General features: G+C 40.4%; 1 protein-coding gene across 2 annotated transcripts in view; it reads left to right on the top strand.

Annotated features, from left to right (window-relative positions):
• Positions 1 to 15,388, top strand: part of ankfn1 (ankyrin repeat and fibronectin type III domain containing 1) — a 148,441-nt gene that overhangs the window by 47,158 nt on the left and 85,895 nt on the right. For both annotated transcript variants that reach the window (XM_059324571.1, XM_059324570.1), the window contains exon 6: positions 9,978 to 10,015. In XM_059324571.1, the coding sequence (XP_059180554.1) occupies positions 9,978 to 10,015 (38 nt within the window). The remainder of the gene's footprint in view (positions 1 to 9,977; positions 10,016 to 15,388) is intronic.

Below are 15,388 nucleotides of genomic sequence, written 5' to 3'. Positions count from 1 at the left end.
ACCCCAAATCCTCAATAAAAAGGAGTCTGAATGGTCAGAGGAAAACAAGTACTTTTACTTTTAATTCTTTAAATACATTTTGAAAGTGATACTTTTGTACTTTTACTTCAGTAAGTTTTGAACGTAGGACGTTAACTTGTAGTGGAGTCATTTCACAGTGTGGTTTTAGTGCTTTTACTGCAGTAAATGATCTGAATCCCATCTTAAACGGACATATTCTCTGTCAGTATTCTTGTAGTATTTTTATTGTTGTATGCTTGATACTTTGCCTATTTTTCTTCCCTTCCTGTATGACGTCTTTAAGCTGAACGTAATCTTACTTATTAAGACGTTCAAAAAGGATTTGATGAAACCTTTAATGATGTCTTCGATTTAAAAAGACATGAGAGCACTTCATAGAACAGTGTGATTTCAGAGCTCCTCTCTGTGTGCTGTTAGGAGATAACAAGCAATTCGGCGCAGCGGGCGAGAACCAATCATCATCATCTCTGTGGTGATGCACCTGCAGGGCATGCCGGCGCGATCCTACCGTCAATAAGCAATCACAACCTCACAGGGTCCAATCAGGACGCTTTCATACAACTCCTCAGATCCTGGGGACACGTATGAGACATCAGGTGTGTTTTAGTGGAGTGTCGTGACCGTTTACAGGACAGACAACAGGAGAGGAAGTGAAGCAGCGTCCTCGGAGCCAAACGTTGTTGGACAGAAAGTGAAGGTGACAGATTAAACTGAGACAGATGGAGTGAGAGGATGGCACAGATGAATAAGTCACTGACTAACAGATGGAAATAAAGACCTCGCTGTGGCTGCAGGCGGGACACCGGGTCATGATGATGATGGTTTACACATGCTCTTCTGATTCTTCACTATAAACCAATAACAACTTGTTAATATTCGGCTTCAGTTTGTTTCACAGTAAATGAAACTTTGGCTCGGCAAAGAACATTTTTTTGTGGACAAGTGATGAGAAAACTCACCTTTCCTCAACTTTCAAACAATCACCAAACATCCACAGTTTGCTGTAGAAAGAAACTGAAGAAAAATGAAAAACAGGCGTGATTGTCAGAGTTTTAACTTTCTGACGGTCCTTGACCAGATCATTTATTTCCTTTTCTGTTAGAAAATGTTCCCAAAACAAAGCTTAAAATCGTGATATATCTGTCAAAATAATTTTGTCTCCTAGTCCCTGACTTTGCTTCCTAGTCCCTGACTTTGTCTCCTATTCCTTGACTTTGTCTCAGAGTCATTGACTTTGTCTTCTAGTCCCAGACTTTGTTTCCTAGTCCCAGACTTTGTCTCCTAGTCCCTTACTTTGCTTCCTAGTCCCTGACTTTGTCTCCTAATCCCTTACTTTGTATCCTAGTCCCTGACTTTATTTCCTAGTGAGGGCAAGTGAGCAACGATTGGTCTTCAATCTTCCCAAATTTTCACACACAACACCCCTCCTCCGCTCCCTCCACTGGCTACCGGTGGCTGCGCGGATACGCTTCAAGACTCTAGCTCTGGCGTACTCTGCTGCTAACGGTTCAGGTCCTACTTACATCCAGGACCTTGTCAAACTCTACACCCCTGCCCGTCCTTTCCGCTCTGCATTAGCCAAACAGCTGGCGACACCCACCCTGCGTGGGTCAACTCGCCTCAAAACCACTTCCAGACTTTTCTCTGTCTTGGCTCCCAAATGGTGGAACGAGCTCCCTACCAACATCAGGACCTCAGACAGCCTGTACATCTTCTGCCGCAGGCTGAAGACCTTCCTCTTCCAACAATACCTCGGTTAAGTCATGGTCACCTAACACATATATTTAAAAAAAAAAAAAAAAAAAAGCTCTTATTCTTTTCTCTTCTTTTCTTCTTTAACATATAGCACTCCTTTAGCGATGACAGTTAGCTCTTAAAGTTATGTGCTTACTTGATTCCTATGGTCTATGTCTAGTACCATCAGGTTGAATGCACTTATTGTAAGTCGCTTTGGACAAAAGCGTCTGCTAAATGACATGTAATGTAATGTAATGTAATGTAATCAAGTGGCCATCTAGGGTTGGGAACAACCCCCAGGTGTGAGCAATTTTGCACTTCAATTGGAAATTCCAACCATTCACAGCTCTGACAGAGGGCGGTCTACGCTTGTCACAATCAGCCTGAATGCGAGAACAGCCGCATTCAATTCCAATCACAGTATAATAACAGGGGTGTTTGCTCAAGCGGCAGCGTCAGCTGCAGCCGTCCTTGGGTAAGACGGACGAGGCTAAGACAAGCAAGTTTACCTGTGCAAGTTAACTAACCTTCGGCCCCTCAAACAGTCCTCACACACTGTCACTTCCTTTTCCATGGGCCTGTGGAACTGCCAATCTGCAGTAAACAAAAGCGATTTTATTACGGCTTACACCAACCACCTTTCTCTTCTACTTCTTGCTCTCACTGAGACCTGGATCAAACCTGAGAAGACAGCCACCCCAGCCGCACTCTCCACTAATTACACCCTCTCCCACACCCCCCGTCCTTCTGGGCGAGGAGGCGGGACTGGCCTGCTAATTTCCAATAAATGGAATTTTACCCCTCTGCTACATTTCATCAGATATGACACTTTCGAATACCATGCCATTACAGTAACTGCTCCTGTTAAAGCCTACGTTGTTGTCATTTACCGTCCACCAGACCAGCTGGGAGGCTTTACAGATGAGCTAGATACCCTGCTCTCTTCCATACCTGATCATGACTGTCCGCTGCTTGTCCTGGGCGACATGAACATCCACTTCGACAGTCCAGACTCTAATAACTTCATGTCGTTAATTAATTCCTTTGACCTCCAGCTGGTCCAAAGTCCTCCTACTCACAAAGCTGGCAAGAACCTTGACTTAATTCTCATCCATAACTGTGCCACAGATGCACTGGTGGTAACGCCTCTCCACCTGTCAGATCACTTTTTTATCCAGTTTAATGTCACTCTACCAGAGCAACCCTCTGCTCCTGCACCAATGGTTACGTTCCGCCGTAACCTCCAGAACTTATCCCCAGCCCACTTCTCCTCTATTGTCGCCTCTGCCCTACCTCCACTGAGCACATTCTCCTCTCTGAAGGCTAATGATGCCACTGACTCACTCTGCTCTACTCTGAACTCATGTCTGAACAGGCTATGTCCTTTTATCTACAATGCCTGCTCGACCCAACCAATCCCACCCATGGTTGACTGATACCCTTCTATCACAGCGTACCAAGCTCAGAGCTGCTGAAAGAAAATGGCTCAAATCCAAACTTGTCGACGATCTCATAAACTATCAGACACTATTGTCCTCATTCTCAGGCAGCATCACCGATGCAAAGACTGCTTTTTACAACGACAAAGTCAACAGTGTCGCTGACACCCGGAAACTCTTTTCCACCTTCAAATCACTACTCAACCCTCCGCCTCCTCCCCCTCCTACCTGCCTCACCGCAGACACATTTGCATCCTTCTTTACAGGCAAAGTTGCAGCAATCAGCAATCCAATTCTCTGACCAGCTCATTCCCCACCCGACTCCTAATACTGTGACATGTAGAAGTCCTACAACATGTCTTTCTGTATCTCAGCTGGGCGGCACTGAATCAGTTGCTAGCACCTCATTTTCTGGCTTTACACCCCTCTCTGAGAGTGAGGTATCCAAACTGTTGACATGTTGCCGTCCTACTACATGCTCGTTGGACCCTTTACCAACAAACCTTCTTCAGTCCATTAGCCCAACCATCACGCCAGCTATCACACATTATTAACGCGTCACTGTCCTCCGGCACTTTTGCCACTGTATTCAAAGCAGCTCGGGTAACACCTCTTCTCAAGAAACCATCTCTCAACCCTGCTGAAGTCGAGAACTATCGTCCTGTCTCACTTCTTCCATTCTTATCCAAAACTATTGAACGGGCGGTCGCTAAGCAACTTTCAGAATTCCTCCTACAGAACAATCTTCTTGATCCAAATCAATCTGGTTTCAAAAGCGGTCACTCAGCTGAAACTGCTCTGTTGTCTGTGACAGAAGCCTTAAAAGAAACAAGAACAGCAGCAAAGTCCTCAGTTCTCATTCTGCTTGACTTGTCAGCTGCTTTCGACACAGTTAACCATTGCATCCTCCTCCTTGGCTCTGTCCTGGTTTGATTCCTACCTCAAAGGACGCTCATTCAGTGTATCCTGGCATGGACAGTTGTCTAATTTGCATTGCCTCTCCACAGGGGCTCCCCAGGGCTCAGTGCTGGGACCCCTGCTATTCGCTATCTACACCACCTCTCTGGGTCAGGTTATCCGCTCACATGGCTTTTCCTATCACTGCTATGCAGATGACACTCAGCTCTATCTGTCATTTCCTCCTGATGACCCATCGGTCTCTGCACGGGTCTCTGACTGCCTCTCTGACATAGCCACTTGGATGAAGGCACATCACCTCCAGCTGAACCTTTCAAAAACTGAACTGCTGGTCCTCCCTGCTAAACCCACATCTTCTTTCCTAGCACCACACGATAATTCTACTCCTTAACGAACTATCACTAGCACTTATTGATAATAGCTCTTTTTACACTATACCTTCATTGTTTGCTTTTATTCTTCCTGTAAGTTGCTTTGGATAAAAGCGTCTGCTAAATTACTAAATGTAAATGTAAATTAAAAAAAAAATGATTTTAATCATTATAACTGTTACTCTGCACAAAAGATATGTTTGAGTTGGTCCCACTTCTAGCCATAATTGTGCTGATTCCATAGAGCTGCATAGATTTTAAATGTATTTTATATATTGCAGTGAAATACAAGGCCACAATGAGCAAAATGTAAAAAGAGCAAAAACATGCATATTTGCAACTTTTATTTATATGCATTTAAACCCAGTTGTATACTGCACCATGTAACAGGACCCTTTTCCTGTCTCACTCAAACAGAGCTCAAAATAAAAAAAGAGTCTTATCACTTTCACTGTGTGTGAATTAATTATGACCGGCAAAAAAAAGTCCTTGCAACCAAGAGTCCTTGGTTATTAATCGATAACTAGTAATGAGTTTTTTAGCCTCGTGTGAGTGGTGCCTGACAGTGTTATGGTCCTGCAGACGTCACTCTGTCATATATAGTAGTGTTCAAAATAATAGCAGTCCAATGTGATTAACCAGATTAATCCAGGTTTTTAGTATATTTTTTATTGCTACATGGCAAACAAGGTACCAGTTGGTGCACTGCTATTTTTTTTGAACACCCCCTTTCAACTAATTGCCCAATTGCACAGCCTTAAGAGTGTGCATATCACAATGCTGGGTCTTGTTGGTTTTCTGAGAATCTACTGCACCTACTGGTACCTTGTTTGCCATGTAGCATTAAAAAATATACTAAAAACCTGGATTAATGTGGTTAGTCACATTGGACTGCTATTATTTTGAACACTACTGTATGTTGTGCTCCTCACTGAAGGCCGGCTGTGCACTGTTTGTGTAGCTGCTGTAGAGGGCTGCAAGAGGGAACACTCAGCAGATTTCTCCCCGTGCGGTTTGAGCGATCATCTCATCTCGGGGCTGGCGGGGGGCAATTCATCCATTGTCCCTGTTGAACGCCGCTGCCACAAAAAATTCCCCATGAATTGAAGAATACATTTTTTAACCCCTTGTTGCTCTGTTATTGTTCATTTTTCTCATGCTAAACGTCTTGGGTTTACACTACATAACCAATGTTTTCTCTTCCAAACACTCAGGCTGAGGTCTCCCCGCCCACTTTTAGGCGGTCCAATCAAATAAGAAGGACTTGATTTATATCCCTGTTGTACCTGTACAACCTTCAAATATTCTGTTTCACAGTATAGAAGCCCAAGACTTCAATGTCTTCAAAAAGTTTTTCTGATGTTTTTTGAAAACAAACAGGAGGTCGAGTGACGTTGTTGTTATTGTGGTCACATGAGCACTTGGAGGGTCCAAAAAGTATCTGACTTTGTTCCTGTTAATTATGACCTCAATCATCCCCTGAATTTATACATTTAGCTACCTAAACCTTAAAGTTTCCACCTAGAGGATCTCTGCCTGCTCTCTCTGGTGGTCAAACCTTAACCACAATCCCGCAAGATGAGAATGGTGGTTTTGTTTGCAAATACAAAAATATTGGCGTATAAAATGTTTTAGAAGTTCACAATTTTGTTTGAAGATCCACAAATTATCCTTCAACCACCCTGTTAGCCTTGTGGAAAATTAATGAAAATCAGGGGAAGATTTGATCTGGTGTGGAAGTAAGTTCCATTTGTTTTGTGGCTTTAATAAAAAAAAGCCAGACTGAGCAAACTTTGTGGATCTTAAGGAGACTCAGAGCTGATTGAAGTACTTTGATCACTGTTTGTTTCATGTTTACTGCGCACAGTCAGCCTTGTTATCTTTTTTTTTTTTTTTTTTAAGATTATTTTTTTGGCATTTTATTGAAAGGGGGTGATAGAGGGGAGGACATGCGGCAAAGGGAGCTCAGGCCGGATTCGAACCAGGCTCAGCCGCACCAAGGACTCAGCCTTAATGGTAAGCGCTCTACCAGTGTGAGCCACCGGGACGCCCCAGCCTTGTTATCTTTTAACCTGAACCAAGTTGTCTTTGTGCCTAAACGTCAGCAAACCTGAACCACAATCCTGTAGCATCAGAGAACAATGGTTTGTAGTTTGCAAATCCCCAATTTTTTTTTTAAATGTACGCATTTTGTTTGCAAATACAAACATTTGTTTGAAATTCCTAAGTTTTCTTTGCATAATTTCCACTTTGTGTCCACAATTTTGTTTTAAAATTCAAGAACTTTGTTTAAAAATTACCGTATTTTCCGCACTATAAGGCGCACCGGAGTATAAGCCGCAGCAGCTAAATTGAATGATGTGTACATATATAAGCCGCACTGGACTATTAGCCACAGGTGTTTTAATGTTTAATTACCATATGTAAGGGTTCGTGCACAGAGGGGATTGTCGGGAAAGAGAAAAGCTGCATCATATGCATTTCTACGTTTGTTTTCCATAATGAGGGTTTGTGCATGAAAACTTCCTTTGCACAAACTATCTAGCTATCTCGCTCTCGTAATGTCGGTCTTGCTCTCGTTCTGTCTCGTTCTGTCTCTCGTACCACTCTCGGTTTCACTTTTACTTTTGTGCGCTACCCGTTTCACTCTTTTCCGGCGCCCTGCCAGATTGGCTCGGGGTCCTTCGTCTGCCGCTGATGACGTCACACAAAACGCTACGGCGCGGCGACTCCGACAAACTAAGTAGCTTTCGACACAAATACACACAGACAAGTGAAAAATAGCTTAAAAGTATATGAAGGACCCCGAGCCGATCTGGCAGCCGAGCCGATCTGGTACGTACACCTGCCTCCAGCTTTTCCCGCTGAAGCCCGCCGCTCCTCGCGGACTGCTCATAGAGCCCATAGAGTTAAAGTTGGTGGACTGTAACCTGTAAAATCCATAGATTTAGGAGGTAACCTAGTGGCCGTTAGCTGTAAAAATCCATAGATTAGCTGCACCGTTATAAGCCGCAGAATCGAAAAATGGGGAAAAAGGCGCGGCTTATAGTTAGAAAATTACGGTAACCAATTTTCTTTGCAAATACAAAAATTTTGTTTGAAAATTAACCATTTAACCATAATAATAATAAGAATAATAATAATAATAATTTTATTTATATAGCATCTTTTAAAAAACTACAGTTTACAAAGTGCTTCGACAGAGAGCAGTTAATCACAGCAGTTTTACACAATGTATATGGAAATACCAAATACCATTTGGTTTGAAAATTCACAGATTTTCCTTTCACCACCTTGTTAGACTCGTGGCTAACAAGGTGTCCTATTTCCGACAAAGTTTTTATTTTTGCCTATAAGTTGTGGTGTAGTGATTAGCACTCTTTGCCTCGTAGTAAGAGGGTCGACGGTTCGACTCCAGCCTGCAGCTCTTCTGTGTGGAGTTTGCATGTTCTCTCTAGGTACTCCGGCTTCCTCCCACAGTCCAAAAACATGCATGCATGGTGAATCTAAATTAAATGTCTGTGAATAAGAGCGTGAATGGTTGTCTGTCTCTATGTGTCAGCCCCACGAGTCTTGTGACCTTGTGTCCAGGGTGAACCCCGCCTCTCGCCCACTGTCAGCTGGGGTCGGCTCCAGTCCCCCGTGACCCGAGTGCGGATAAGCAGTTGAGGATAATGAATGAATGAATCAAGTTGTTTTGTGCCTAAACCTGTTTGTGTTGATGACGTCAGATCAGAAAACGTGCTGCACTGGAGGGAAATTTGATATTTTGTCATTTAATTTTGAGCTCTTATTGACCCGACAATACTTGAGAATAACTCTCCTCCTGATCCTGAGAGTCTCATGTATAATGTGTTCATATATAATAAGAGTAGACAGCAGGACAGGGACCTGCAGAGCGACGTGAGGAAACACCAGCAGAGGATGGAGTCAACGTAAAGAGACTATGGAGGGGGAGGAGTCCTCAGACAGCAGTTTTCCCTCACGGCGTCCTCCTCAGTTGTCAAGGCGACGGAATATTTCCACCTCACAGCGTGAACGCCACTGCAGCCGTTCTGCTCCACAGGCCGCCACCCGTCAAACACTCTGCGACTCCAAGGTTGAAACACACCAGCAGCAACTTGCTGCTGCAGGCAGAGCGCCGTTTATATAAAAACCTTTTATATGTTATAAGGCAGTCAACCTCCCACACACACACTGAAGGTTTGAGCTTTTATTTGTTGCAACTTTAAAGGATTAGTATGCAGCATCTTCATCGCTTGTGACCCAGTAGAAGAGTGTGTGTGTGTGTGTGTGTTTCTGCGAGACTGGTGTCCCCTCAAAAACAATCATAGGAGAGTGGGACAGGTGGTGGATGAGTCAAACAAACCCAGGACTTTCCCCAGGAGAACGGGGTTCATGTCTAATGTCAAAACAAAAGTAAACCATGTGACTCAAACATCAGTAAACTTCTGTGCATCACGTATGTAACTTTCACTAGTCACGTCATCCTTGTAACTACTTCACTTCAGTCTTTAATAGGCGTGTTTCCGCTGAGTACTTTTTCATTATCAAGAAAACCATAAAAAATGGTCAAAGACAAACTCGACCCCCTGCAGTTTGCATACAAACAACACATGGGAGTGAACAATGCTGTCCTCTACACGCTTCACCGTGTCTTTGATTTTATACAAAAGTAGTACACAAAACCTTTATGGACCAAAAAACCAGCAGTGGACGGCTCCTCTCTCTCTGTAGCAGGACGGAGAGATTTAACAGATCCTTCGCTCCTACAGCCATCAGGCTGTCTCTTTCTAACAGAGCTAAAAGACTAACTGAATTTCCCCTCGGGGATAAATAAAGTCATTTTGATTTGATTTTGACTGATTGATTAAAATAAACAATAAATTGAAGAAAAAGAGTGGTCTAATAGTTTTTTCCAAATACTTTCTCTTCAACAGTGTTAAAAAAAAACAGTCTTTAAAAAAAAAAAAATATATATATATATATATATATATATATATATATATATATATATAATATTTATAAATATAAATAAATATTTATAAATAAATATATATATATAAATACATATATATATACATATATACATATGTTTATATATAGATGTGTATATATATATGTGTGTGTATATATACATGTGTATACGTATATATACATGTATATATATATACATATTTATACATATATATATGGTGTTAGGTTATGTAGAGTTTATATAACGTTTGCAATAAACATGTTTATTTCACTTGTTTCGTTTTTGCAGTTTGATAAATTAGTGAACAATCATCATGTGTCCGTAGGGTGAATTAATGAAAGAATAAAAAAATAATATTTGTCCATTTCCTGCCTGATTGTTTGTGTTTGTGTGACATGAAATTGATTTTCCTGCTCAGTAAGCTGCGTGTGCAGAGGAACACAATAAGTGTGTTTGTGCTCTGCATGATGCTGCATACAGATTTATGATTTTCTCTCCTGTGTCTCCTCTCAGAGCCTGGGAACCTCGAGCAGATACGACTCCAGGAAGAAGTGAGTGTTTCCTCAGTCATTCACACTTTCCATACGTTTTGTCACTTCTCCTCTCACTCTGTGGTTGCAAATCATTCACACTTTCCATACGTTTGTCATCCTCCTCGTCTCATTCTGTGTTTCTGCTCTGAAATATTTCCCCGAGCTTTGAGCAATAAGTCCTGATCTGATAAAATAGGAGCCTTGAACTGCTGGATTTTTTCTAAAGAAAAAAAGGATCCAAGAAACTAGATTATGTCAGAGTTCCGATTTGAGGAAATCAAATCGAGGGAATATTTTTAGCTGAAGAAAGAAACCCTGAGTGCAGTTTCTGAATTGAGCTTGAAGCATCACTCAGTGAGCAGAAGAAGGAGAGGAGAATTGTTAACGCTCGACCATGCTGAGACAGAAATTGATGAATAAGAGAACAAGCTATAGACCTGTTCTATAGGAAAGGTAAAGTTACATTTCTTAAAAATCTTTCTTGTTGCTCTACCCTGTTTCTTCTCACTGAAGAGAGTTTTTCAGATTCATAGTGGATGTGAGGGGTCCTGAAGTATTTTTGGGGCTTTCCTCCCATTGCGTAGTGTATAGAACCACCAGCTGCTGATTGATCAGTTTTGTTAGCTTACTTTTGCTCCTAGCCCCTAGATTCCCAAACTAGTACATAGGCGTGTTTCCACCATAGACTGTATATAGATAATGGACGTAGTCACCGTGACGTCACCCATTGGTTTGTGGCCCGTTGGAAGCCTCTAGTTCAGCGTTACACTCGTCACCATCTTGAGTCGCCATCTTGTTTCCGATACGCAGAGCAAACCATAATTAGACTGTAGAGGAGGAGAGGGATCTGATCACTGACTACAGCCTCTCTACACCTCAACCTGACTGAGAGAAGCCGCTGCTAATTCATGTTAGCATTAACTGGAGCATTAACTGGGATGTTAGTTTTGGCTAGCGAAAACAACAAAAACAAAATGTATGTTACTTACCTCAGAAAACTGAACAGCGACTCCTTGGAGTGTCTGTTAGTCCAACCAAACGCTGAACAAGACATTTTTACTGAACAAAACGTTCAAATAAACTGTCATTAAGTGAAAATACAGTGAAAGGGTCAAAGTTATGAGACCAAACCGGTAAACGTCCTCTTTTATATCTATATAACGTTATATATAACTTTATTGACTCGTTGCCGTGGATACGCATTGCTCTGCTTCTCTCCTGATGACAGCTCGCCTTGACAGTGACCTGTCAATCAAAGGTAGCCACGCCCCAAATCATACAATTCTTTATCTTCTATTTTCTTCTAAATGGGGCCATTATTAGAACTATTGACATCAAATTGTCTTGAAGATGATTTTTTACTAGTGATTGAGACCATAGTGTTTATGGTTTACTTTCTGAGGTAATAAATCAAGTGAGAAGTTTTCAAATTTTGTACTGAAATGAATGGGCAGATTTTTTCTGCAGCCAAACTTAGCACCCCCTACTGGAATTTTCAGTGGATTGCAGGCTTAAGGCACTTCCTGGTTGGCCTCCATGCTCAGACACGGAGGTTGCCGCCTGGTTTCCACTGAGTACTTTTTGGAAAGCGGCTGAGTGTTTTGGCTACGCCCACTATTTAGCTCACCTCGGCCTCTGTTCCCATACAGGTACTTTTGTAGCAGCTAACCAACAGAATTTGAATGTGACGTAAATAGTAATAGCGACGCTGACGTGATTATTCAGCGACAATTTTGACCGTGACGTCAGTGACGCGACGCTACAACAGACCAATGCAGCAAGTCCAAACAGTCGAGACATTATTTTTCCTTTGTCCATTGTCTTCTCTTCTTTGTTTTTTGTGTTCTCCAATTCTCTCGTCTCAGTCTGCTCTGCTTATTTGTTAAAAAAATGGCGCTGTTATGTTGTGGTCGTGTCGAGTTGCACTCGCAGATACTTTTTGAGCCGCTACCTGAGCCGCTAACCGGTGAAGTTTGGCGGATCCTCTCTCCCAAGCCACACAGAATGGAAACACGCCTTATGATGTTTTATGAGATTCGCAAACTGTACATTTGGTTGTTAAAACTGTAACACCATCGCTGTTGGTATGGTTAAGTGAAATTACCCCTTTTTGGAATGGAAGTACTCATCTAAAACATACAATTTACAACCGTTGTAAGGTACTGGAAAATCTAGAAAATGGACCTTGAAAGTCCTTGAAAAGTGCTTGAATTTGACCACTTAAAAAGTGTATGAACCCTGTGTTATGTAGTAGTCAGTCGTCCTTGTAACTACATCACTTCCGGCATTTACGTTTAAAAAACAAGTAAACCGTACGTATATGTACGTGGTCTGTACTCGCCCAAAAAATGTGGAATAAAATATGTTTTACCTTTTTCCATGAAATAATTGTGACGATGTGATTTATTTTTGACAGATCTTCTCCAAACTGAATTAATCAATCTCTTTCAAACATATCACAATGAAAATTGAACCACAACTAAAAGAGGATTGTGTCAAAAAAACAAATTATAGCAATTTTTTGGGTGGCCATGTATAATGTTGTGTGCACTATTTGTAGAACAGGGGCATCGACAAATAACCTATTCTGTCCTTTATGTTGGAGATTTTGTTGTTCTGACATATAAGGTTGAGTACCAGTCAAGAAATAAACTGACTGAAAATTACATCTTGTGATTGGTCAGAATAAAATAACCTCGCCCCCAAATGGGAAACAGCCGACATGAAGAAATAATCAGATCATCAGGCTGAAGAAATGTTCTCACAAAGACAGAAGAGTCAGTACATTTGTGTGTATGTGTGTGTGTGTGTGTGTGTGTGTGTGTGTGTGTGTGTGTGTGTGTGTGTGTGTTATCAGCTGTGTAAAACGTTGATCTGAGCACATTCAGTGTTTGGACTCTTCAGTTCACCCCGCTGAGAGACTCAACAAACTGCCTCTTTATTCTGCTCAATGGACCAACACTCCTCCTCATACACACACACACACACACACACACACACACACACACACACACACACACACACACACACACACACACACACACACACACAAGCTGAGGTTTTTCTTCACTGAAGCAAAAATGAAGCAAAATAAATCGTCTAGAGGAGGAAAAAAGAGAGAGGTGATAAAAGAGTGTGTGTGTGTGTGTGTGTGTGTGTGTGTGTGTGGTGTGTGTGTGTGTGTGTGTGTGTGTGGGGGGGGGGGGGGTTAACTGTTTAAACCCACACAGAATCAGCTGGTTAATGAAGTTTATTGATTGCTGATTGACCGTTTTGAGCAAATTCACCCTCCAACAAAGTATGTTTTCTTTAAAAAGGTCACCAAAAGTCCATTGTTGTATCGTATAAAGAAACTGTAAATTCAGCCATTATCGTCAGAATTTAAACTTTCTTATACTTCTAGTTATATAGACTAATATATTATATATATATGTCATGTATTGCAGTGAAAGTTCAAACTATTTATGTATTTTGGGCAATTTTTCTGTCAAATACTGAATCTGAAGAAGCTACAGACACCAATACATTACACAAAGATGTGCAATACAGTTTCCCAGATGCAGTTCAGACATGATCTCAGTGTTCAGTGAGCAGATGTAGAATAAATAGAATAAACAGAGTGTGTTGTGACGGGACGAAATGTTCAGCAGCGCGATTTACAGCCGACGCGTTCAGGAACATTCAGCAGCATCCACGTCTTTAATAATGCTTCATAATCATGTGTCTGCAGCTCCACTGAACACACACACACACACACACACACACACACACACACACACACACACACACACACACTCATCAGCATATGAGACTTTTACTCTGTTGGATTCATTGGACTGGAAATGTGTGTGTGCAGACGAGGGTGCCACTTTGCAGCAACTGTTATATGACACACACACACACATGAGGGGCCCAAGGTAGCCATTAAGAATAATGGCCTCTGGCTATGCGTTGCCATGGCGATTGAAAGGAGGAAAGAAAGGCAGGTTCAGTGGAGCTGATGGAGGAGAGAGAGACTGCAGCATTGAGGCTCCTCTTTATTTCACGACAATATTGTTCTTCTGCTGCTGATTTTACCTGCTGACGTTACTGCCATGTTTCAGACGCCCTCCTTTAAAATATAATAAAAGGTTCAGAAAACGTCACATAAATTTAAAGATCAATGCTGCTTTAAACACTTAAAACACTGATTTAACTCTCTGAACCCCAACAAATTGTTTCTGCGCACATTTTCCTTCATTTTTCACTCGCAATACATAAAATACTTATAAAATATGTAAAATATTTTATAAATAGATATATAAAACCGAATACACATATATATATACAGTGTTTGTTATTTTATGTTTTATTATGTTTAAATAATTTAAAAGTTTTAGGAAATAAATGGTGGTAAGAATGCAAAAAATTTAATAAACTTGTAAAAAAAGACTTTCGTACATTCAGGTACCATTTTCGTTGTTTGTCACTGCAATATATAAAATATATATATAATATAATATATTAAATAGTATACAACTCAAAAATGTCTTTAGTGCTGAATAACAATTATAATAATATGAATTATAATGACATAAAACAAAGTTACATTTCTTTACTTACTATTTTATAGACATCTTGAATAAATTTGACTCTATATATGCAATATTTATAATATAATGTTTAAAGAAATTAATACGTTTGAGGAAATAAATAGGGGTAAAAATGCTAATAAAATAATAAAGAAATACATTTTAAATAAATAAAATAATTAATTATAAAACTACATTTAAAAAAGAAAAATTTTAAAAATCAAATCACTAAATAATACATGAAAGTCAATTTTTTTAAATAGAGGAATTAACTCTCTATACCCCAGCAAGCAGTCACATTTTCCTTGTTTTTTACTGCAATACATAATACATAAGCATACATATATATATATATAGGCCTTCAACATGCTTAATAATATATTTCATTTATTCTATTTTTCTAGATCCCTAAAATATATTTTACACACAAAATTAGTTTTTTGTTTCAGCAGAAAACAGCAGAACAGAGCAGAAATATATTCTATATGTATTGTATATTTTATTTTTGTTTAGGTTATCTTAGTGCCTTTAATCTAAAAAGTTGAATCCAATCTGATAAAATCAGATGAATCATTGAAGGCAAGTCACTGAACCAAAAAATAAATAAATAAATGTAAAGATGAAAAAGATATATCTCCCTCTGACTGTGTGTGACTGTGTTTCACTTATTAACCATGTGATCAATAAATTAAATCTGCAGCTCTCCTCATTCCCTCCATAGTCATTTGATATGACTTTGTAATCATATTTGATTACACGAGTCGACCAATAACATGCAGCTGAGGGACTGTACACTGAATATTAATAAAAATAATAATAA

The sequence above is a fragment of the Centropristis striata genome, chromosome 21 (genome assembly GCF_030273125.1).
Source record: "Centropristis striata isolate RG_2023a ecotype Rhode Island chromosome 21, C.striata_1.0, whole genome shotgun sequence".
Taxonomy (NCBI): domain Eukaryota; kingdom Metazoa; phylum Chordata; class Actinopteri; order Perciformes; family Serranidae; genus Centropristis; species Centropristis striata.
Note: the sequence above shows the minus strand (reverse complement) of the source record. Positions and strands in the feature narration are given on the sequence as shown.